This window comes from Motacilla alba, chromosome 21 (genome assembly GCF_015832195.1).
Source record: "Motacilla alba alba isolate MOTALB_02 chromosome 21, Motacilla_alba_V1.0_pri, whole genome shotgun sequence".
Lineage (NCBI taxonomy): Eukaryota > Metazoa > Chordata > Aves > Passeriformes > Motacillidae > Motacilla > Motacilla alba.
In genome coordinates, this window is record NC_052036.1 from 7,088,636 (window position 1) to 7,112,641 (window position 24,006).

At 53.5% G+C, this 24,006-nt stretch overlaps 1 protein-coding gene across 1 annotated transcript; it reads left to right on the forward strand.

The window, feature by feature from the left end:
* Positions 1-746: 746 nt before the first annotated feature.
* Positions 747-22,391, forward strand: VWA5B1 (von Willebrand factor A domain containing 5B1). Its single transcript, XM_038159598.1, has 20 exons — positions 747-902; positions 1,254-1,476; positions 1,654-1,796; positions 2,032-2,163; positions 2,438-2,562; positions 5,511-5,687; positions 8,517-8,627; positions 9,089-9,291; positions 11,053-11,167; positions 12,698-12,883; positions 13,105-13,300; positions 14,262-14,449; positions 16,713-16,932; positions 17,114-17,431; positions 18,048-18,185; positions 18,742-18,870; positions 19,339-19,413; positions 19,775-19,844; positions 20,067-20,190; positions 20,397-22,391. The coding sequence occupies exons 1-20, from the start codon at positions 758-760 to the stop codon at positions 21,105-21,107; spliced, it is 3,729 nt and encodes a 1,242-aa protein (XP_038015526.1). The 5' UTR covers positions 747-757; the 3' UTR covers positions 21,108-22,391.
* The last annotated feature ends 1,615 nt before the right edge of the window (positions 22,392-24,006 follow it).

Below are 24,006 nucleotides of genomic sequence, written 5' to 3' on the forward strand. Positions count from 1 at the left end.
TTCTGCCCAGACTCCAGCAGTGTGGGAGGTGGGGACTATGCACCTCCAGGGCTGTCTGTCCCCAGTCAGGGAGGTTTCATCTGAACTTCCTCCCTTGCGCCAATGGAGATTCGGGGCAAGGGTTTGCCTTGTGTCTCCCCATCGGGGTCTTGCTTCATCCCCATCCCCATCACTGCAGTCATCAAACCCAGCTCTCATCCTGTCCCAGGTCACTCACCTTTCTGTCCTCAGGGCTTCAGAATGAGGTGGTAGAGCCATGCAAACATTTTGGGCGCTCGAGGCTCCACATCCATTCTCACCTTTCTCTCTCCAGCTCCCCACCATCACCCAGAGACCCCCAGGAAGATGCCAGGGCTGATTAACCGGGTGACCCTCTCCCGCCTGCCCCTCATTGCATCCGAGGTGACATCCTGCGTCAGTGGCTATGCCTTTGGGATGACAGCCCTGCTCACCTACCACAACCCAGACCCCCAGGCTTTGGAAGGCAAGTTTTAAGGGGTGAAGCTTGGAATGGGAACTTTAAAGTCAGGATATGGCAGTGCTGGGTTTCTGTGCATGCTTTCAACCTTTAGATGGTGGTGGGAAGCACAACCAAATGTATTGTGTCCAAGTCTACAACTTTTTAGGTGTGAAAAATCCCACAAGTTGAATTTTTTTCTCACTTGGGATGTGCCAAGAGGGACCTGGCTGGTGGGTCCAGGGAAGAGGTGGGTGTTGCTGACACCCTTCCTGACTGGCAGGTCTCTTTGTGTACCCCATGGATGAGGGCACAACTGTCGTGGGCTTCGAGGCGGCCGTGTCCCGGCGCACCATGACAGTGCAGATCAAAGACAAAGCCAAGATGGATGACACCTACTTCAACAGCTGCAGCCTCCCCCCTGGAAGAGCTGGTGATGGAAGTGGTGAGGGGGTTGAGGGTGTTTTAGGGAGAAAAGGAGGAGAAGGGGAGTGGGGAGGTGACAGGGAGTGGCTGGTGGCTGGCTGGTGTATGCTGCAGCACCAAGGGGGCTCCTTTTGGGAGGCTGAGGGGTTGTGGTGCTCATGCCAAAAGTGTCAGTCTTATCCATCTTGGAAAGCACTGCTCCTTCTGGGAAGCCAAAGGAGTGATGCAGAAGCTGGGGCTCTTTAGAGAAAGCTGATGTGTGCAGTGGTGACGACATTGGGTATTTGATCCAGGGCTGGGGGATGTGGGAGGCCTGGAAAGGAGCATTTTCCATGGTTGCAATGCCTGGCATGGTCCAATCTCTGTGCAGGAAGGCTTATGATGGATGAGGACCTGGAGAGGATTGTTTTTGTGGCCAACCTGGGCATGATTCCTCCCCTGGAAAGTGTCTCCATCTTCATCAGCACCTCTTCTGAGCTGCAGACACTGCCCAGCGGGGTGGTGAGGGTCCTTCTGCCAGCTGTGTGTGTCCCCAGGGTCCCCCAGCCCAGCCTGGAGAATGCCAGCAGCTTTTCCAGCCACCAGCTCAAAACGTACGGAAAACCAGGGGGTGGGCTCTGTCTGGGATTGATCCTGGGGAATGCAGGGCTGAATGAGCAGGAGCTGCAGGAGGCTGGAGAGTGGCTGCAGGCTTTACCTCTGGCAGACCTGCAGTTCCTGGGGGGATAGAACATCTTAACAGGGTTTATTTGGATTCATCTCACCATCAGGGACAAGCACCCCTGCAGACTGGGGAGCCCGGAGCAAGGGAGCAGGTTCTGCCTGACTCAGCTGCTGGACAGTGAACCCACCAACCCCTTTGAGTATGAATTCAGCTTCCACCTGGAGATCCGGGGGCCATGTTTGCTGGCAGGTAGGAATACTGGGGCTGTCCTGCTGCACAAGGCTGATTTATCACCTCCCCAAGGCAATGTCCACACTCCTCCTCCTCAATGTAAATTTGTGTTGGCAATTTAACTGTGCTGGGGTGGATTTACCAGTACAGGATTGATGCTAACATGGGTTCCCGTCCTCTACTGCCTTATCATCCCTTCTCCCTGGTGTCCCCCCATCCTCAATCCCTACTGGCACCTCGGTTTCCCCGGCAGGAGTTGAGAGCCCCACACACGAGATCCGAGCAGACGCCGACCCCTCGGCTCGCTCTGCCAAGAGCATCGTGATCACGCTGGCCAACAAACACACCTTCGACAGACCCGTGGAGATCCTGATCCATCCAAGTGGTAGGTGGACTCTGCTTCCCCTCTGCTGGTCTTGCCCCTTCCTGGGATCCTCATCTGTAGTCTGGAGACAGCTGGATTAGTGCTGGTTTTGCAAATATTGTCAGCATTAGGCTTCCCAGAAGGTAATCCTGGCCCCCCCTGAAAACCCCCTCAGGGTTTTCTGAGCTCTCCAAGCTCGCAGATACTGCTATTTTCCCAACCAAGGGTGCCTGCATCTCTGCCAGGCCCAAAGTGTAACCACAGCTGTTCTTCACACAATTCTCTGCATTTACAGAGCCCCACATGCCCCACGTCTTAATGGAAGAGGGTGACATGACTCCTGCAGAGTACGAACGACACCTGAAGGGGAAGAATGATTTCATTAAAGGCACTAAGAAAGACCCCAGTGCCAAGAAAAAGGTGAGAAACACAAGCTGCAGGTGTTAGCTGAGGCTTTCCATGGACTGGAGCTGAGCTGGAAGATGATTCCCTGCTTCCAGCATCAGATATTACGCTGTCCCAATGAGACTTGCTGCATCCTTCCTCAGAGAGGGGCTTGTGTGGAGGAAGAGGGGAAAATTCAGCAGTGCTGCTGATAAACTGAGAGGGGAAGGAGCTCTGAGATGGTTATTGTGTGTATAATTAGTGCTAGTCTAGCATAGCATAATTAGAGAGGTGCATTGTGATAGCATTAAGGGTATTATAATTATTACAATGACATAGAATAAAATATTCTTTTAATTGCTCGGTAAATGTTTACTGTTTCTGGGTAGCTGTCAGACAGAAAGAAGTGATCTTCCTGGGAATAATGAGCTGAACTGAAGACAAGGTAGGAGAGACTTCTCTTTGTTCTGCTGAGCAGCAAAGAGAAAAATATCTGTGCTGAGATTTGTGCCTCGTCTTCCAGCAGTTCTGAAGGAATGAGTGACAGCCCAACTCTTTGGTGTGTCTGGGATCAGCGGAGAGGAGCAGACAGCTCAGAGCCCTCTGGATTTCCAGGGTGGGCGTCTTCCCCTAAGGGACAGGTTGTGCTTGTGTGGCCCCAGCTGGGGCTGACAGTGTCAGCTCCTGTTTTACACAGCCAGGGCTCTCCTGTGCTCATTTCCCCCTAAATTCCTTTTCCACGTGTCCGATCCTGGGTCCTTCTTGGCAGACATCCCTGACCTGCTGCAGGGGTGCCTCCCATGCTGCTAAGATTTCTCCTTTCACCAGAGACTTGTCAACCCTCCTCTCCTCCCTTCCCTTTGCCCTCCGCTCTCTCTGGCAGGGCTGGGGCTCCGCAGGCGTCTCCTCTAATTGTGTTCAGCGTGTGGCAGGTGGAACGAGATGAAACTCCCACGCTACGCCTCGGATGGCTCCCTAATTATTTCTGCACATTTAGCATGTCAAATTATCTAAGGGGGGATCATTCTGGAGACATTTCCCTGCAGGATAGCCACCTGTGCCCCAGGAGGACTGGGAAACAACTACAGGGAGCAGAGAAAATGCTTGGAATACCTGGGGTAGATGATGGGCTGGAATTGCTGCTGCTCAGAGCAGGACACTGGCCATTTCTTGGCTTAAATTAAATTAGCCCAGAAATTTCAGCAGTAAATGATAAGTGATTCTCCTCCCTCCGTTTGTTATGCAAAAGGCTTGGATGCTCTCAGCTGCAGGTTGGTGGGGATAGATGCACACTGGAATCAACTTTACTCAACAAAATCTGATTAGTTTACTGTAACTGGATAATGGGTGGAGGGGAATGGAAGGGAGGTGAGGAGATGTTTTCTTTTCTGGCTGACCTGTAGCAGCTCCACTGAAGCTGTTTACTGAAGATTTGCCTCTGAAATTCCCTCCAGTCAATGAGAAATCCCAAAGTATGGGCTCATCCTGATCACACAGGAAATTTATGTCATGGATACCCAAGAGCATTCCAGGGAGTTCTGTGGATAGGTCCAGGGCCACGATTCCGTATTTGTACAGAGGCAGCAAGGAACACTCTAGTCTGGAATGCAATAAACTGGAAAAGTTGTTAAAGAAAATAATGTTATATGGCTGGAGGGAAATGGAAATGGAAAAAGTCCTTTGATTTCTCAGCAGCTGATTAATTTATGCCCCATAGCATAGAAGGGAAAGGCAGGAGGATGAGTGGGAGCTTGGCTTATTCCTCTGAGTGGGACCTGTCTTTTCACTGGGTCAGAGAAGCTGCGCTCAGGCAGAGGAGCTGAAAGCAGAGCTTGTGTGTGTGTTGAGCCACAGGGAGCTGGTGAGTTTTAGAAAACAAAGGCTGGTCGTCAGCTCATGGACTGAGGAATGTGACTCATGGCTGGAGAAAAAAAGCCCAGTTATCTGGGGTTTGATTTACTCCCTGTGAAACCAACGGGAAAAGCAGTCAGAAAAAGGAGAAAAGAGGCAAACAAAGTCCCTGAGGATCGAGCTGCTGTTGAGGAGTTTTTTCCACACTCAGACCCAGGGATGAAAGGCCATGGCTGGGCTGATGTGGGGTCCTGGAGCTCCCTCCAAAGCAGCTGAGGCCATGAACCCATCATTGTTTGATACACACGTAACAGCACATTATAAACCCATCACAAGAGGTTTTTACCAGTTTTATTTTATCCCATTTGTAATGAATACTTGAAATAGAAGGAGAGAAAATGCAGAGAGCCATTGGAGCTGTGTGCAGTGCAGAGATCATGCAGGTTCCTATCGAGCCATGGCCGGAGCAAACGGTTCAGCTTTCCAAAGCCTTTCAATCTCTACAAAGAAAAGTGATAAAAGAAATGGGCAGAAAAAGCAGCAAACCAGAGGTGGCAGGAATGAATTGGAGTGCTGAATGCAGCAGATCAAGGGCTGCATCTCACACTTCATTAGTGAGTGACCATGGAGAAAACCTCTGGTGTGCCTCGGTGGGATGCTAAGCTGTGCTAATGAACCAGGTTTTTGGGAAGGATGTAATGAAATGTTTGGAGAATCAGATTTGCAAGGTGCTGGGTAGGGCGAGGTCTTTTGATTTCTTCTCCAGGCTTTTGTCTGAGTGAGCAGTTTCTCCATATAATCCCAGAATGGTTTGTTGGAGAGGATCTTAAAGCTTATCTTGCCCCACCCCTCCCGTGGGCAGGGACACCTTTCACTATCCCAGCTTGCTCCAAGCCTGTCCAGCCTGGCCTTGGACACTTGCAGGGATGGTGAATACTGTGGGTATGGACAGAACAGGACACCCGGATATTGGCCCACCCTGGTGTTATCACCTCTGAACAAGCAGATTCTGCCCCACAAAAGGCCACGCACTTGCATTTTGAGCCCTGCTCTGATTCCCCTCAAATTGAAATGGGGTGGAGAAATCAACCTCTCAAAATCAACCTCTGGAGCTGTCTCCTGCTTTCTTTCAGATGGAAATCATCAGGAAGAGACTGAACAAGGACATCCCCCACCACCCTGTCATCATGCTCAACTTCTGCCCTGACTTGAGGACTGTGCAGCCAGGCCTCCGGAAAGCCCAGGGAGAGTTCATCTTCCTGGTAGACCGCAGTAGGAGCATGAGTGGTGTGAACATCAGCCGTGTCAAGGTACCTGCAGGAGGGGAAGCACCTGCCTGTCAACAGGGATGAATGAGAGAGAGCAGTGGGGGTGCTGAGAGCATAAGTGTTCATTATCAGGGCGTGGGGAGTAATTGTAGGCTGTATATATATCTCAGCCGTGGCGCTTGTTCGATACCTGCAACAAAGGTTACTCTCCCCTGTTCTCTACTGCTTCTTCCTATCAGCACATAAAATGCAAAATTATTTTCTTTCCCTCTCTTGCTGGCATGTTTTGTGCATCCTTTTTCCAGTTCTCCCTGTCTCCAGAAGGGCTTTGGGTGATGGCTGCCTAGGAGGAAATCTCCAGGGAGCTCCAAGGGGAGCAAGGTGCTGACCATGAATTAGGAGAGATTTTGCTGATGGGCATCTCTGTGAACCTACAGAAATTATTTAAATATGAGACATCCCTTTTCCAAACACAAATGACCACCAGCAGCTTGGTGGATAGTTATGGGAGTTGTGTCGAGGGCTCTGAATAAAAACTAGCATTGTCAGGATATTTTGTGGGTCTGAGGTTCCCCTGTCAGATGTGGCTCTTACCCAGAGCCAGCCCTGGTGCAGGACCCTGCACTTGGTCTGCTGAACCTTGTGAGGTTCCCACAGACCCACTCCTGAACTTGTCCATCTTCTAGTGCATCTCTCTTCCCATTTGTCTCCAGTTTCCATGGGAACTGCAGAGGAAGGACAGACACCTTCAGCACAAGGATTGGGATGCTGGAGAACGTGCAGATGGCTGCAGCACATCCCCTGGGATAGGGAGGCTGTTCCCAAGGGGAACAGGATATCTCTGCCTTGTGCCCCCTTCCCCCAGCATCTTTAGGAGTCTGAGAATCTTTTCCCAGGGTAGATTTTTTTCATTCCAACTCCCAGTATGGCTGGGTTTGGGCACCACAGTCTCTGCAGCCTCTGTGGAGGCTGGATGGGGACCTGCAGGATCAGAGCCCTTCTCTGATTGGTCCTGAAATGGAAACCCCATCTCAGGAGGGCTGTAGAAACAGGAAAAAGGCTGTTCCCCTTCAGGAAAAAATATTCTGAGGGAGATTCTGGAGGAGATACCTCAAGGGAGATATCAACCCACTGTCCCTCTTTTGAGGGACCTGTCCTTGTTTGTCACTCGCAGACGCCAGGGACCTCACAGCAGGAGCTGTTCTGAGAGGGTTTGGGTGGATTTTAGGTTGGTGGAACCTTCTGCATCATCCTCAGCTGGCTGGATGCATGGCGTGACAGGTCTTGGAGCTGTGCAGGCTCAGGATGCACTCAGGGATGGGGTGGAAGGGCCTGTGCAGAGCAGGAGGGCACCTGTCCAAAGCAGCTGGAGTGGGAAATTCAGGGATTTAAATTTCCTGCAGCAAGTTCCTTTCCCACCCTGATGCAGCCAGGGAGAAGAGCCAGGCTGTGATGGTGCTCTCTGGCAAAACTGCACTAATAACTGGGAATTGACTTTTCTAGAAGCAAACATCCCTCCTTATTGAGTTGCCATATAGCTATGGAGTGCAACAGGATCAAGATCAATATTTACCATAAGAAGCAATAAATCTTTCTGCTTGCTGAAACAGCAAGCAGGCATCGGTTGCCCATTTTGGGAAGTGCTTTAAGAGAAATATTTGGAAATTTGTATTTTTTCCCTTGTAATGAGTTCCAAGATGGGATGTCAGCACTGAGATCTGGAAGAGCCAGCATCCTGGGAGCCATCTGGGAGCAGTGGTATAAATATATCCTCGTAGGTTTGAGATAACAGCTTGGATTCAAGTACTCCCAAGCCTGTTAAAGGGCAGCCCTGTTCTTGTACATTATTCCTCTGATTTTCAGTGCTCCAGCTCTGTTTTTGCTGAGTCTTACAGACTTTGTGAGCCTGTAAGGAGGAGCTTTTGGGATCTCTGCTGGACCCAGGCAGGGAGTTCACTGTGTCCCTCTGTGGTCACTTGGTCTTTGTCACTGGTAGGACAACTCAAGGAGGCTATTCTTGCTCATTTGACCTTGGCAGCTCCTCCAGGGGCTGGCTAGAGGTTTTCTGCTGCCCTCGGCAGACTGGCAGGAGTCTGCCTTGATCAGCATTTAAATAGAACTGAGCTGCTCCTGAACATTTTGCTTTACATTTTGCTTTAAATAAACACTTTGCTTTAAATGGGCCTCCTCTCCTGCCACATAATTGCTCCTACAAGTTCAAGAGCTCCTTAAGCAGCTCTTGCCCAGTTGCTGTGATCACAAGCTCTGTCCTGGACTTGTCCACAATATCATTGTGGCAATTCAAGTTGCTCTTGCCTTATGTAAAGTCCAGGAATAGGCATGTTAGATAACCACCTCTGGTAAAGAAAATAGCTTAAATCTGTTGTCTCCCAATTATTTTAATTGAAGCCAGCTATGAATACAAGAGAATTGGGGATGGGGGAGGCTTTTCCTTTTGTGTAACTTTAAGCTGTTTGTTTATTTTCTGCAAGTTTAGGCATTGAGATGCATTGCGTGTCACACTTCTCAATTTCACACTCTGCTTCTCACCCACCAGCTCTGTGCTGCAGCACTGTGTTGCCAGCACAAATTGAATCCCTTAAAAACAAACAGAAAAAATTGTTCAGTTCTTTGTTATCTTTTTTTTTCCTAAGACTCCCCATTTTCCTCTCTGCTTCAGGTCCCAAATATCATCAAGGGACTTTGAAACAAGCTGGGTCATATGGAGGCATGGGAAAAAACCAGTTGGTTTGCTGTCAGGTGAAAGAGGGAATAAGATGGCATGGCTCTGGGCAGAGCTTTTACTGGTGAAGTTGGGGCAGCCAGGGAGGATCCAGGTGTCCTCCTGTCTGTTTGCTTTCCACCCCTCAGGATGCCCTGTTGGTCATTCTCAAGAGCCTGATGCCAGCGTGTCTCTTCAATATCATTGGGTTTGGATCCACCTTCAAGACCCTCTTTCCTGTCAGCCAGGCCTATTGTGAGGTGGGTGAACCCACAGTTCACAGAGTCACAGACTGGTTTGTGTGGGGAGGGATCTTGCATGCCATGGGCAGGGACACCTTCCACTATACCTGGGTGCTCCCAGCTCCATCCAACCTGGCCTTGGACACTTCCAGGGATCCAGGGGCAGCCACAGCTTCTCTGGGCACCCTGTGCCAGGGCCTCACCAACCTTATAGTAAATAATTTCCTTATAGTACCAAATCTAACCCTGCCCTTCTTCAGCTTAAAGCTATTCCCCCTTGTCCTGTCACTCCAGACCCTTGTCCAAAGTCCTTCTCCAGCTCTCTTGGAGCCCCTTTATGCACTGGAAGGGGCTTTAAGGTCTCTCCAAAACCTTGCCTTCACCAGGATGAGCAGCCTCAAATCCCTCAGCCTCTACTATGGCTCTCCTTGGTGCTCAGAGGGTGCTGGTGCTGATGATTCCACTGTTCCTTTGGGCAGGAGAGCCTGCTCGTTGCCTGCCAGAGCATCAGGAGGATCCAGGCTGATATGGGCAGCATCAACCTCCTGTCCCCCCTGCAGTGGCTCATCCGCCAGCCCATGCACAGGGGCCACCCCCGGCTGCTCTTTCTGCTGACGGCCGGGGCCATCAGCAACACTGGGAAGGTTCTGGAGCTGCTGCGGGACCACTCCTGCTCCACCAGGTACAGACTCACCCCTGCAGGGCCAGAAACCTGGCACAGGCTGGCATGTGCCTCCCCTTGAGCACAGCTCCATCTCACAGACGTCCCCACTTCAGAGACAGAGGCAGGAGAGATTGCTGCTATGAGCCATGGGAGAACCTCAAAGGGTTTGGAACGAATCCCAGAAGTTCAGATGCTTTTTAAACAATCAAAAGCAGGATAATTGAGCTGACAACTTCACAGCTCTCGGCTGATGCTTCCTGCTAGGAGAGATTGACACGCCAACAATCTTCCTTGCTTTTTTTAAATTTTTTTTAAAGCACATCTGGGGCTGGCCCCAGCTGCTTCCAGGATGGGGCTGTGCAGAATTGAATATGCTGAAAGGCAGCAATGTAAAAAGCAGCTAATTGTGCACAAGCTCCCAGCCTGGCTTCCCAGCCCTGATCACAGGCTGCTCTGGTTTCTCCTCTGCCTCTTTAAGGGGCACAAAACATGAGAAAAATGTAAGAAATCCTGATTCCTCTTCCATCTCTCAGACTTTGGCGTTATCAGGGAAGCTGCTCTGTGGGTTTGTAACTGCACAGAGGTCTGATTGTTTCCTAGTGTAGAGGGCATCCCACCCCTCCACCCCTCGCTCTTGCAGAGCTGGAAGGGAAGGTTAAATGCAATCAGAGCGGGAGCGTGGTCTCGGGTGACCCTGGAAGGGAGAGTGCTGGGCATGGCCCATCTTAAAAGAAGATCAGAGCCTTATTTAGGAGGGGTGTGAGACTGGCCTAGGATTTGCAGGCAGCTGAGGATTAAAACCCTCCAAGAGAAAAGCCCCTTGTGCAAATGCCATTTGCTGCTGAAGGTGCTTTCTTTCTCAGCAGTCCACTGCCCTGCCTGAATGCCAAATCCCACCCGTTCCCATTCCCTGGCTTCCTGGTACATCCATCCCCACCTAGCACTGCCCTACCTGCTTGGGCTCCAGCTCGACTTCCAGCCTTCAGCCCAAACCAAATCCTGACTCACAGACCTGGAAGTGGGGGGGAGCAGCCTCACCTGGCTTGATCATCCTTCCTTGAGAAAATGTTTATTTTCATTGCAAGCAGAGATAATTACTGGATCATTAGTGCTATTGACCACAGCCAGCAGGGAAAAGAGCTGAACTGAGAGCAAAGCAGCTTGTTTGTGTTTGCAGAGGATGAGAAGGCTTGAGATCCTGCTGGGAACCCCTGAGTGCCACTGCTGAAGGCTGGTCTTTGAGGAAGGGGTTTGGGGTCTGCTGAGAGGAAGGGGCTGGCAGTTTGTAGAACTCCAGAATGGTTTGGACTGCAAGTGACCTTAAAGCCCATCTCATTTCACCTTCCTGCCATGGGCAGGGACCCCTTCCATAGCCTAGAGTGCTCCAAACCCCCTCCAGCCTGGCCTCGGACACTTCCAGGGATCCAGGGGCAGTTCACGGCTTCTCTGGGCACCCTGTGCCAGGGCCATCCTCACAGGGAAGAATTTCTTCCCAATATCCAGTCTAACCCTGCCCTTTTTTGGCTTAAAGCCATTCCCCTTTGTTCTGTCACTGCATGACCATGTCCAAAGTGCTTCTCCAGCTCTCTTGGAGCCCCTTTATGCACTGGGAGGTTCTCAACCTTCCTGCCACGTACCTAAAAGAGGGGCTGGTTTATTCTGCTGGACACAGCAGTGGCAAAAAGTCAGAGGGAGTTTCTGTCTGAGGGAGTGTGTGAGCTGTGTGGGGCAGGTGGGTGGCTTTTCCTTTGGATCCTGATTCTCCCGGTCCCTTTGCAGGTGCTACAGCTTCGGCGTCGGGCCAAACGCCTGCAGGAGGCTGGTCCGGGGTCTGGCTGCCGTGTCCAGGGGCGTCTCCGAGTTCCTGGAGGAGGGCGAGAGGCTGCAGCCCAAGGTACAGCCCCCACTCCCCGGGGGCCACCACGTGGGGCTGTAAGGATGCTCTGGTTCAGCGAGGGGGAGGCCACGGCTCCCAGCGGGTTCATTCCCCATTCTGGCTCTGCCTTCCCAACTCCCTCCAGCAGGTGGGCGAGCGGGAAGGGATGAGAGAGCAAATCCGTGTCCGGCCGCCGTCGGAGGGAGCGGAGGGAGTGTTTGCCTCCGCCTGGGGCTGGGGGCCGCGATAGCCGCGATGCTGCAGCTCTGCCTTCAAAGGCAGCTCTGCCTCAGATACGGCGAGGGCGGTGGGACCGGCATCAAAGCAGCCAATTAGTTTTGAAGTCGGGCTCAGCCCTGGCGTTGCTCAGGCGAGAAGGACTCGGGGTTGGAGCGAGAGGAATGCGCTGTGATGGCTTTGCTTATTAAGCCGACTTTAAAGCCTCTCCATTCCCTCTCTCCCCATGAAGAGTAAAACCGTGTGCTTGAAATCTGGCATAGTGATGGCTCTGTCCCCTGGTGAATGCAGAGCCCAGCCTGTCACCTGCTGCTTGACTAAGCCCAGAGAGAATTGGGTCTTTAGCTCCTAAATATTTCCAAAAAGCCAGCTCCTACCTTCTTGATCTCTCAAGGAGGAGTTCGGCAACTCCACCCTCTGCAGGAGCCTGGAGCACACAAAAACCTCTCTAAAACAGAATGGCATCACCATTTCTGATGTAAATTAAAAGCAAAGACAGTGAAGAGAGAGGTGTTTAATAAGAGCTATTAATAAGAGCTTTGCAGGCTGTGCAGCTCGGTGCCTTCAGCAGTCTGAGGTGTCAGTTAATGGCCTTATAAAACACAGCCTGGTGTGTCTTCCCAAGCCTGTGAAAAAGCAGGGAACAATAGGGAATATTTGAGCCGTTCTGTCTCTAAATCTGGTGTTCAGATCCCTTGGCATGCAGGGAAGCTCGTTTAGATGGCTCCGTGGGAGATTTGTCCATGAGGTATTCACGAATATTGGTCTTTGCCACATGTGTAACTGGCAGAGCATTGCTGATCTCTGGCAGTGGCTTGTGCCAGCAATGAGCTGTTCCAAAAATATCAGTGTGTGTGTGCTGGGCTCGGGACAGGGCTAGGGCTCTGACCAGTGAAGGCTGACAGCATTTCCTGGGTGCTGGAGGGGGAGCAAGGGATGCTGCCTCACATCAGAGAAAGATCCCTCAGGCCAATTGCTCCCTCCTTGCTCTGGCCTGGCAGCATGCTTGAGATCAGCCCTGTGCTCCATCACGGTCTGCTCACGGTAAAAAATCGTGGAATCATGGAGTCATTTAGGTTGGAAAAGGCCAACCGTTAACCCAGCTCTATCAAGTATAACTGTGCCAAGGAGATGGGGGTGCTGGGATGGATGTCAGAGTAGACTAACAGGAAGCAGACTGTCAGGAGAGGGTAGGAATCAGTTGATGGGATTGTTTGAGGACATGTTCCCCTTCCCTGTGGCACACAGCACGTGCACCATGGCTCCCACCATGTCTAGCTGGTGTTGAACCTCTCCCCATTCCCTTTGCAGATGATCAGGTCACTGAAGAAGGCAATGGCGCCGGCCCTGAGCGATGTGTCCGTGGAGTGGGTCTTTCCTCAGAGCACTGAGGTGTTGGTGTCCCCTGTCAGCAGCAGCTGCCTGTTCCCTGGTGACCGCCTGGTCAGCTATGGTGTCATCTGCGACACCTCCCCGTACCTCTCCAACCCCAGATCTGTGAGTGTGTCCCGGGAGCGGGGGCTGGTGGGGTGTACACGAGAGTCTTGGCTCTGTGCATGGTCAGGGGGTGTCTCCTGCTTCCCAGCTGTGTCCTTAAGGGAGGTGATGGGTGGGACTTTGTGGGGCAGCAGTAAGGATGCAGGTGCAGCCTGTCTCAGCTGGGAGCTGGTGGACAGACACGGTGATGGGACCGGTTCCCTCTCTGTGCTTCCCCGCAGGACAAGAGGCGGCAGTACAGCACGATGCATTCCCAGGAGTCGGGCAGCTCTGTTTTCTTTCACTCCCAGGAGGAGGGAGCAGGCTTGGAGAGCTGGAACCACTCCAGAGACTCGGAGGGGTCCTGCCCCGCCGAGCGCTCCCCCGACCACCTGGGCGTGGGCAGAGATCCTGGGGGAGAGTCGGACACGGACACGGGTCAGATTTTCCTCTGTACATGCCGGGGGGGGGCGATGCCCGTGTCTCTCTAATCAAGCTCCTGTCACTGCTCCCCCAATTCCCCAATTTTTTTCCCTGATTTACACGTCTTCAGCTGCAAAGAGCTGGAGGAGTTTGCAGGAGAGATGACAGATCTCCTGAGGCTTGAGCAAGTCTATTTGGTTTGGATGTTTTATCCAAACCTGTCAGGAAATCAAGGGAAGCCCTGGTGAGCTGGGTTCCCTGGAGATTTTCAAAGCAGCTTTAGCTTTGGCCACAAAATTATTTACAAGCTTCCCAAGTGATGTGAGGAGGAGTGGAGTGAGCGAATGGGTAACTCTGCTAGACCATCCCTGTACCTGCAAAGCAGCTTCCCAGTCAGGAGAGGGGGAGAATGGATCCAAAGCCCTCTCCCCAGGGTGTCACTCCTCCCCACCACAGCCTGGCTGGGTGTTTGTTTCAGCAGCATGTGGCATAAAGCAGCTGGTTGCACCCTGGAGCTGGGGAAACCTCTGTTACTCATGGGATGTTATTCCCTTTTATTCCAAGAGGATCTGTACTGTGCATCCCCTCAAACTTGTCAAAAGCAATGAGAAATCGTGTCTTTCCAAGGCAAATTTAAGTCTTGCTCTGACAGGAGCGTGTCTGCACTAATTAAATTTCATTAGTAAACCCTTTGTCTTCTCCAGGGAGGTTTGGAGAAATGCAGTCAGGCTTTTTTTGGCTGAAAACTCCTCAGACAAAACCTTCCCAACCTGCTCTCTTGACATCCCCAGGAATTTTGTGTTTCTATTTCCTTCTGTGGTTTCGTTGTTTTGCTTAAAACTTTGCAGGGCTGAGTGTGGCCCCCTGAGCTTTGGCAGGACCTTGGCGAGGGCTCCCTGCCTCGCACTGCGAGCCAAGGGGTGCTGCTGGCTGATCCCGCTGTGGAGTGGAGCTGATCCTCTCTCCCACCATTCAGGAATGGACACGAAGGCTCCGTCCAGGAGACGGGCGTACAGCACCACCCAGATCTCCGAGCACGAGCCTCGCAGGAAGGTGCCCACAGCCAGTGATCCTGGCACAGCCCTGGTGAAAAACCCCCTGCGGAAAACCCACCTGCAGGACCTGCAGCAGCTCAGCCCTGAGCCCTGGCAGGTGGATTTCCAGGTAGGTGATCCCCCGAGAGGCTTTGCCTGCAGGTGAAAGCCAGAAAGGAGAAGGAGGAAAGTATCAGGTGGATAAGAGCCTGAAGGAAAGGGCCTGACTCACACTAGCCCTAAAATATTGATGTAGGTATGGATAATAGATACAGCTCTGCAGCACATCACAACACTGGGGAAACGAGCCAAGCAGGGAGCAGAGTGCCATCCTGATATCCCAGAGCAGTCCCTCCCCATGGGAGCCTGCTTTTTCCCTGCTCCCCTTCCTATCAGCAGCCTGTTCACCTTGCTGGTCCTCTGGTCCTTCTTACCTCTCTACAATTTAGGATTCAGACCTGCTCATGGCTGTGGCACTTCTGTGCCTGGCAGGTAAAAGGAATTCAGTGCCAAAGCAGATTCCCAGCTGGATCCATTGCCTTACACAGCATTGAGATGTGAACCTGTGTGATGATACATCTGCTGAACAGGGATTTGTCCCCTACCTGCAGCAGGTGGAATTTGGACAGATTTTTCAGCTGATCTTTGGGAAGGGTAAGGATAGCTTTCTCTCATCCTTGGCATCGCTGGGATGCTCTGCTCTGCAATCAGCATCTGCAGGGCTGGGAGGACTAGCAGCACTTGTGTTCCCATGGAAACTCTGAGCGGGGATGTCGGGGACTTTCATTTCCCCTCTGCTGTGGGTTAGAGATCACTGGGTGAGGGCTGGGAGGGGAGATCAGGGGGCAAAGGGGAAAGCAGGGCCAGGGCTCCAGAGGGAGGGATGAGACCTCTGCCCTCAGGCCATAGCAGTGAGGGTGGTGAACAGCATCAGTGACCAAGAACAAGCAGGTTTTAAGGGTTCTGGCAACATTCCCTATATTGGGAAGGTCCCCAGAGCATCCTCCTGCCCTTGGTGTGTGGGCAGGGGTGGAACTGACTCCCTTCTGGGGGGCAGTAAATGGTTAACAGCATGCAGCCTGCTCTTAATTAAATGCAGCCTGGTTTTGTTATCCCTCCTGCTGCCAGGGCTCCCAGCAGCTCTCCCAGCTCCCAGTCCTGCTGCCAGGGCTTGACATTTTCAGGGGTGTGAAGCCGAGCCCTCAGCTCATCTCCACGCTTGCCATGCTGGGAAGGAAAGGTCAGCACCAGCCACGGGCAGCTTAAACCCCCAGCTCCATTCCCAGCTGGCTTCCTCTGGCAGGGAGGAGAGCTCGGGCAGGAGAAGGAGCAGGCTTGGAACAGAAAGGGTCTGGCAGGATGTGTCAATATTAGCTTGGTAAATCATGCCTGGAGCCACCTGGCTCCCAGTTTTGCTGGTGATGTCATAGAACAACAAAATTTAGGTGGTGGTGGTGGAGGTCATATATGTCTGTCACTCAGAGATAGTATCCTTCCATGCACCACATTCTACCACCTCTGTTCCTTGCTGGTGATGTCCTAGGAATATAGAGTCTGTCTATTTTAGATGGATCTTCCCATAGCCCTGGGGACAGGGATAAAACCCAGACCTTGCAGAGGGGAGCATCTCTGTGGAATGTGGCACCAGAGGTGCTGGAGTGAGGGATTCATGTCTCCTGAAAGTGGAGAAACAGTCGCATTAAAAAAAAAAATAAAAAAAGATAAAAATTCCTTTCTCCCATCCCCTGCACCTCTTTCCTTTCGTTACTAAGCAACTGGTCCTTGATCTTTCTGTCTCTCTTCTTTTCTTTGGTTCCCAAGTGAAGTCATTAAAATGTCTGGAGGGATGAAACTCATATTTCACTTTCTGTATGTCTGGGGAAGGAGCCCCTGGGGCCAGAGTCCCTTGGGGACACCCCAAGGTCTGGTGGAGGGCTTTGTCTGGGCACAGATCCCAGCCAGGGATGGGCAGAGGGAAGGACCTGACCTGTGTGATTGTATCCCTTGCAGGGCTCGGGCAGGGAGCAGATGGGATCAGAGGGGACAGGGCAGGTCCATGCATGGAGCAGACGGGATCAGAGGGGACAGGGCAGGTCCATTCTTGGAGCAGATGGGATCAGAGGGGACAGAGCAGGTCCATTCTTGGAGCAGATGGGATCAGAGGGGACAGGGCAGGTCCATGCATGGAGCAGATGGGATCAGAGGGGACAGAGCAGGTCCATTCTTGGAGCAGATGGGATCAGAGGGGACAGGGCAGGTCCATTCTTGGAGCAGATGGGATCAGAGGGGACAGAGCAGATCTGAGCAGGGAGTAGACAGGATCAGAGGACACAGAGCAGGTCTGTGCCATTGGCTGCAGCGGGATCCAGCTCTAACTTCTGCTCTGCTCACAGCCCCTCCCGGCCATCCCGCAGGGCTCTGCCACCAGGATCCGTGGCACAGGCGCCCGGCGCCCCACCCTGCTCCAGCACAGCTGTGTGTCCTTCTGCCACGACGCCACCCCCCCGGCACTGCCGGACGGGCTGCAGGAAGCCCCGGCAAGGGGCTTGGAAACACTCGATGCCATCAGGAGCCTGCACTCCTCATCGGACAGCCGGAGCCCCGGGGATCTGGGTAAGTGGGAGAGGGGGAGGCATGGCCAGCCTCACCTGTCCATGCCGGGGTCTGGTGCCATTGCACAGCGCCCCATGCCACCGTGTGAAAATTGAGAAGGATTAATTACAGTTTTGTGGTGCCAGTGGGGAATTCAGCTCCCAGGGAGGTGATTAATGAGCCACATCTCCCCTCTCTGCAGAGCCTGCCCAACATCCATCCCTCACTTTTGAGACAGAGACCTCCTCCGACTGGGAGCCCCAGGACCTGGATATCGGCGCTGCCTGCGGCTCCCCGCGCTCGCCCAGGACCCTCTGCAAGGCAGTGGTGAAGGGGTTGAGGAACACTGAGCCTGTGCAGTGGGAAGTCACGTTTGATATCCACCCTCTGTTCTGGGAGCGGGAGAGCCAGGAGGATGGTGACACAGACCTGTGGAGTGAGACCTTCCACCACCTGGCAGCCAAGTCACTCATCCGGGACTTGGAGCAGCTCGCCGAGAGGGAGTGTGAAATCGAGCATGGTAATGCACAGCTGGCTGCAGGCAGACCCTGCCCAGCCTCAGGCGGGCTTTCCAGCAGTCTCAGCAGCCTCTGGAGGGAAAACAAAAGCTGCTGGTGGTGAAATATTAGGGAATGTCTCACACAACTCCCAAATAACAGCCCCCTTCAGCTGCCTTGTGCTCTTCTGCTTCTGCAGCCTTGCTGCACACGATCATTCCTGAGCTCATGTTCTTTCCCACTCCTCAGAAGCAGGGGTTGGACTTGAGGGTCCCTTGTGACTCAGTGTGTTCCATGATTCTGTGATTCCTCTGCTTCATGCATGAGGTAACATGGTTATTTTTAAGGAATTGGTCACTTGGAGCTAGGAAGTGGCATCCAACTCCAGCGGCAGCCACACATCACTGCCGTGGGCCACACGGGTCCCTGGGCCGTGTCAACCCTGTCTTCCATGAAGTGCATCTGGGCTTGTAAAATAAGAGCAGGAGTAGCAGTTGGCAGAGTTGAGAGAGATAAAGGGCTATGGCCCCTGCTGGGCATGGATCCCCAGGGATGGAGGTGGGTCTGGGAGCTGGGCGTGAGGGGTGGGGGAGCCCTTGGGGCCTGTGGACTCTGACCCCGCTGTCCCTCCCGTGGCAGGGTCTGGGCGGCGGTTCCAGCTCAACGCTGTCCACACCAGCAAGGCCTGTAACATCATCAGCAAGTACACAGCCTTCGTGCCCATAGACCTGAGCACTGGCTCCTACCTGCCCACCCTGGTCCAGTACACCCACACAGGTAATGTGGGGCTGGCACAGGGGGAGGAACCTTGTCCTGGCAGGAAAGGTGTCACTGGGAAACTTCTCTCAGGGCCATCCCTATGAAGCCACAGCACAATTTGGCACCAGATCCATACCCAAGGCCGTGGCCAAGCTCTTGGTGACACAAACCTCTTCCCATGGCCAGGGAAAAGGTCTCCTCTGAGGTCTGGATACCCAGAGGTGACCAGAGAATCACATAATGTTTTGGGTTGGAAGAGACCTTAAAGCTCATCCTATTCCACCCCATGCCACCATCTCCACTACCCCAGGCTGCCCCAAGCTCTGTCCATCCTGGACACTTCCAGGGAGGGAGCAGCCACAGCTTCTCTGGCAACCTGTGCCAGGGCCTCACCACCCTCTTATCAAAGAATTTCTTTCCAATAGCCCATCTAAGCCTACTCTCATCCAGTTTGAAGCCATTCCTCCTTGTCCTGTCACTCCAGTTCCTGACCAAGCTCATTCTGTGGTTTCATTGCCACCCTGCGTGTGCCAGTCCCTCTCTAACACTGGCCATTCTCTTCTCTTGTGCCAAGGGGCAACATCCAAGCAAGGCAACCAGAGGAAACAGAAGAGTTCAGGAAACAGAAGGCATCGTGGCTGCTCCCCTGGACATGCTCAGTCAGCATGTGGCCAGAATGGAGACTATGGATTTAACAGCATGAGTAAGATTGCCTGGGGTTTTATCTCCTTCCTGGTGTTAGAGATCTCAGTGGTTTGGCACACCTTCTCTGGTCTTTTTAAATTCTGTCTTCCCCTTTGCATACGGTGCTCACCAGACACATGTCAGGCTGGGGCTCATCTCCTTCAATGGCGAGGAAGCTTCAGTGTCCCCCAAAGCCCCGAAATGGCAGCTGGTGCTGCTGACAGCGCTCGGAGTTAATTGGCAGCCGTACCGCGGGTAACACGAAGGATGAAACGAGTGTAATTAGAGGCAGGGGGGATGTGAGACATTCACTTGTCACCAAATCCTCCACTAATGAAGACGAGTTGGATCGGACCTTGTCTGGCACTGTCAGAGCCGGAGCTGAATTAACAGAGCCCCAGAGAGGCTCATTAACCCCATCGTGCCATGGGAGGGAAGGTGCTGGTTTTGGCTGGGTGCTGTTGCTGATGTGGTTCCTTGATTGCAGATGCTGAGGAGAGCAGCCCCTCACCCTCCAGCACCCAGTCCTCATCTGCCTGGGAGCGCTGCCGTGTCCCTGAAGGTAGGGAATGAGCTGCTGGCACTTGGTGCGACTCCACTGAGTCCATGGTTTGGCCTTCTGCTGAGTTTTGGGGAATTTTATAAAAATGTATGACCTTAACTAGGCTTGTGAGCACAGGGCCTGACTCATTCTGAGATGCAAAGGATGGAACTTGATGTGGCTTTTGGTATTAATCTCCTCCAGGTTCATTTTTAAGAGGTGTAGGAATTTTACTATCCATATAGGAAAAATGAGGCAAGGGGAGAGGAGGAGTGTTGCCGAAGATTCAGCAGCCAAACAAGCCCATGTCCCAGGACCTTGACTCTGCTCCCTTTTGCTCCCCTGTAGCAACTTTTAATCCCAGCACTGTGTTTCTCCTCAGGGCCTCTCCACAGCCTGTCTGCTTCCTCTGCACAAGCCCAAAAATCCATTGAGAGGCTCTTTGCTGCCAGGTATGATCCAGCTCGACCTTTCTCTGACCTTAGCAGGTGCCTTTCACTCGTGTGGGTCTGATGTGAACACAAGCCAGGGGGAGAGGAGGGGCCCCCAAGGATAGCAGCTGGAACTGGGGCCAAGCGTGGTGCCAGTGTCAGGGGAGCAGGGATGGTTTTGGAGGGGAGGGTGGGTGTCAGGATGAGCACAGAGGTCACAGACACCTTTTCATCCTTTCACAGGCTGACCCTCAATAAAACCATGCTGCTGGTTCGAGCTGCCAAAGGCTTCATGAGTAAATCTCCAAGCAGAGGGAGCAAAGCCAGCTCTGAGGGTGACAGTGAGAGCATGGACTACCTTCCCCTGGTGAGCAGCTCCTCCCTGGGTCTTGTTGGGGTTGTGTGGTCACTGCAAGGGAGCAGAGGAGGATCCTCCCAAATCTTCCTCCTGCTGTCTCTAACAATCACGTCCAGTGACCTGCTCAGAGATGGAGAGCTGTTTCATCCTTTTTCCTGAGCTACCTACAAGTGGTTGGTGCCAGAGCTTCCCTTTGTGCCCGCCATCCCTTGCAGGTGGCCCAGCAGCTGGCCTGTGGAGCCTTCCTTCTGAATTCAGCCTTCTGCGACGCCGTCAACATCCCCATGGAGAAGCTGAAGTGGACATCACCCTTCGCCTGCCACCGCCTGTCCCTCAGCCCCTCCGGCTCCTACGGCACCAAGAAGAACAGTTCCTCATCAGAGCACAAACCCCTGAATTGCTCCCAGCAGCTGCTGGTCCCCAGTGGGCAGGGGAAGGGCCCCACCACTGGAGACCTGGCTGGGGGAGCAGTGCTGGAGAACACCGGCCGCCTTCGGCACCTGTCGGGCAGCGCGGCCGAGAGCGTCTCCAGAGCCCTGAAAGCCGAGAAGGAGCTGTGCCCCCCGGCTATCACCATCCGCAGCTTCTCCTCCCCCGCCGACAGCGGCCGGGGCTGGGACACCGACGGCTCCGAGCTCCAGGCTTTGCTCTGTGACGTGGAGCTGCAGCAGCAGACGGAGCCTGAGGGGATGCTGTGGGCCACGGCTGTGGCCCTGGCCTGGCTGGAGCACAGCTCAGCTTCCTACTTCATCGAGTGGGAGCTGGTGGCTGCCAAAGCCAGCCTGTGGCTGTGTGGGCAGGACTTCCCGGAGGGATCCAGCCTGGCCACGGTGAAAGCTGCAGCCCAGCAGCTCTTTGTGCTGCTCCGTCACTGGGATGAGAACCTGGAGTTCAACCTGCTGTGCTACAACCCAGGCAGTGTGTAAGAGGAGGAGGGAGGCTTGGGCAGATTACTGAGGGCACAGGAGCAGGGATCCATCCTTAAGGAAATGCCTCCAAGGAGCTCAACTCCTCTGCTGCGGGGATGTGTGTGTTTATTAGAGCAAACCCTGCAAATAGAGCAGCCTGGGCAAAATCCTGCATTCAGCAGTCAGGATTTTGCCCTGGGAGGGAATCTACCGTAGCCTGCAGTAGATGCTTTTTATTTTCAACTAGATCAGCACTTCCAGCTACAGCAGTTCCCTCTGATTCTGGTTTCTTCTGGTCCAAGCCCAGTTTCCAGGGCAGATCTTGTGGCCTGCTCCACTTTCCTTGTCCTTGCTTAGATGCCTGTTCCCAGCTCTGAATCACTGCCAAGCCCCCACTGCAGCCCCTCAACCCCAAATCCCCGCTTTCTTGAGGCTCCTGCCTGGCTCCTGCCATCTCACATGGCTTTCAGAGAAGGCAAAGGTCTGACAACATGCTCATCTAAAAAGGATAAAAAGGAATCTGGGCTGGGAAGGACCACGTGAAGAGCAGCCCTGCTGTCACAGCCAGGAAGATCGAGCCCAGCCACGCACAAACAAGCCAGGCCAATTGGAGGCTGGGACCAAATCCCATCCCATCCACACAGTGCTGGGCTCCTTCAGGCTCTTTGCAATCCCAGCAGGAGTTTGTGAGATCCGTTGCAGCCAACGTGTGCCTTTGGAGCTTCACGGGCAGAGTCAGGGTGCCCGGGATTGAAGGATCAAGTGCCTACGAGGGAGTTGCGTGCCACTGTCTCCAGAGTGGCTGCGATGCCCGTGGAGCCCGTCCGGAACCCACTGCCTTTTGCTCCCTCCCTTGGCATGTAGCAGCCTTGCCTGTCCCAGCAGGCTTCTCTCTCGTGTCTGTGTGTCTGGGGGTGATACAGGAGGGAAACCAGTGCTGGGGACCATAAGCACCCCTCTGGTCTCTGCTCTGGTGTCACCTCTCCAAGGTTCCCAGGACCACGAGCATCCCTCTGGTGTCTGCTCTCAGTGTGGCCTCTCTGGGGTCCCCAGGATTATCCTTCTGGTCTCTGCTCCGGTTTCACCTCTCTTGGGTCTTCAGGAGCTTCCCTCTGGTCTCTGCTCTCAGTGTCAGCTCTCTGGGTTCCCCAGAACCTCAAGCACCCCTCCAGTGTCTGCTTTGATGTCACCTCTCCGAGGTCCCCGGTGTGGCAATGCTCAGTGGTGCTGCAGGTTTGCCGGCCCCATGCCTGGCACAGTCGTGTTCTCTGTTGTTGCAGAAGTGTTGTTGTTGTTGTCCCAGTAAATCACCGCCTGCTCTACTTCCCAGTGTGAGTCCTTTGTTTTGGGGGGGGGGTTCTTGGTAGGTTTCCCTGGGGTCACCCCAGCTGGTTGGAGCACTGTTCAGTAAAATTCCCCCCAAAAACCCTGTGATGATTTAGTGTGTGAGTCTGGGTTTCAGAGGGGATGAGGAGCTTCCTTCCAGTTTTGGGGAGTTGTGTTTTGCAAACTCTGGATTGCACAGCATTTGGTAAACTGATGCATCCAGGATTTTAAAACCCAGGGGAAATTTGGTTTGATTATTCTCTGAGGCAGAGATGGAGCTGAGAAATCTGCTGTCTGTCTCTGCATAGTTTAACCTGTCACCTTGGTCAATGCAAGGAAACAGAAATCCTGCCTTCATCCCACACCATCCTTAATTAGTGTTGTAATTACAGGAATTGATAAAGCAGCCATTGTGTTTTCCAATCCAAAGCAGGACATAGGAGCTCTGCCATCCCTTATTTTCCCCTTGGCAAGCAAGGACCCCCTTGGATGCCCTCCTGCTTTTGGTGACCTCTGTATCTATACATATATCACAAAAAATAGACACTTCTAGCCCAGTTTCCTCCCTCTGGACTCCATCTCCGGGGATGGAGCAGATCTCCCAAGAAGGGGGTTGGTGTCTCCAGCCCCAGCATCTCCAGAGGCCCCCTCAGAGCACCCTCTTGTCCCCCAAGGGGATTTTCACCCCAGTCAGTATTTTCCTTAAAGAAGGGTGCTCCGGTGCTGTTGCCGGGGTGACCACAAGTGCCTTATTAAGAGAAATTAGTTTGAATACAGCTGTCAGCCGTGGCTTAATCAATAACCCCTTGATGCTGTGTAAATAAATATTTGCATGCAGCGTCTGCACGGGGAGGGAGAGACGTCCCATCCCGGGCACCCTCGTGCCAAGGGGCGTTTTGGGGAGAGAACTGGCCAAATTTGGGTTATGGTGGGACCCCGCAGGGACCCCTCCGTGTGCCCCCCGCCCCATCCCACCCGCGGTGGGGAGGTTTTGCTGCCGAGCTTCCCTCCTGCCGGGACCGCGCTCCTCCTCCGCCGGGGCTCATTAGCCGGGAACCGGAGGAGCCTTTTCGTGCTTTGAAGGGTTATGAAATCTGAGGGAGAGGAGGAGGACGGGAGAGCTTAAAAAAGAGCCGTCGTGTCCCCCCCCGCCCCACAAGCCAGCCGTCGCCTGCCGAAGGAAAAGGGCTGGCAGCCGTTCCAGCGCAGATTGCGCCTCTGCCCCGTCCGCCCGCCAACCCGCCGCCGACGGGCGATGCCGCGGGGTGGAGAACTTGGCTAGAAAGCGACATTTTAAACAGAATTTGCCATGTTTGGTGTGCGTGTGTCCCAGCGCTGAGAGGGGAGTGCGGGGGCAGAGGCCGCGCTGCAGCCGCAGCCCCCCGGGAGCACCCGCTGCCATGCAGGGTGGGATGCTGCATGCCTTCAGCTCCCGATCGCTCCAAACTGCTGCAACATCTCCCTGCGGTGCTGGGGAGGGGTGTGAGCCCACCAAACCAACCCTCACCCCCAAAACCTGAACCGGGGAGCAGCGTGGGGCTGTCTTGTGTTAACTACAAAATAGTTTTGCTTCGGGCATGTCTTTGGCTTT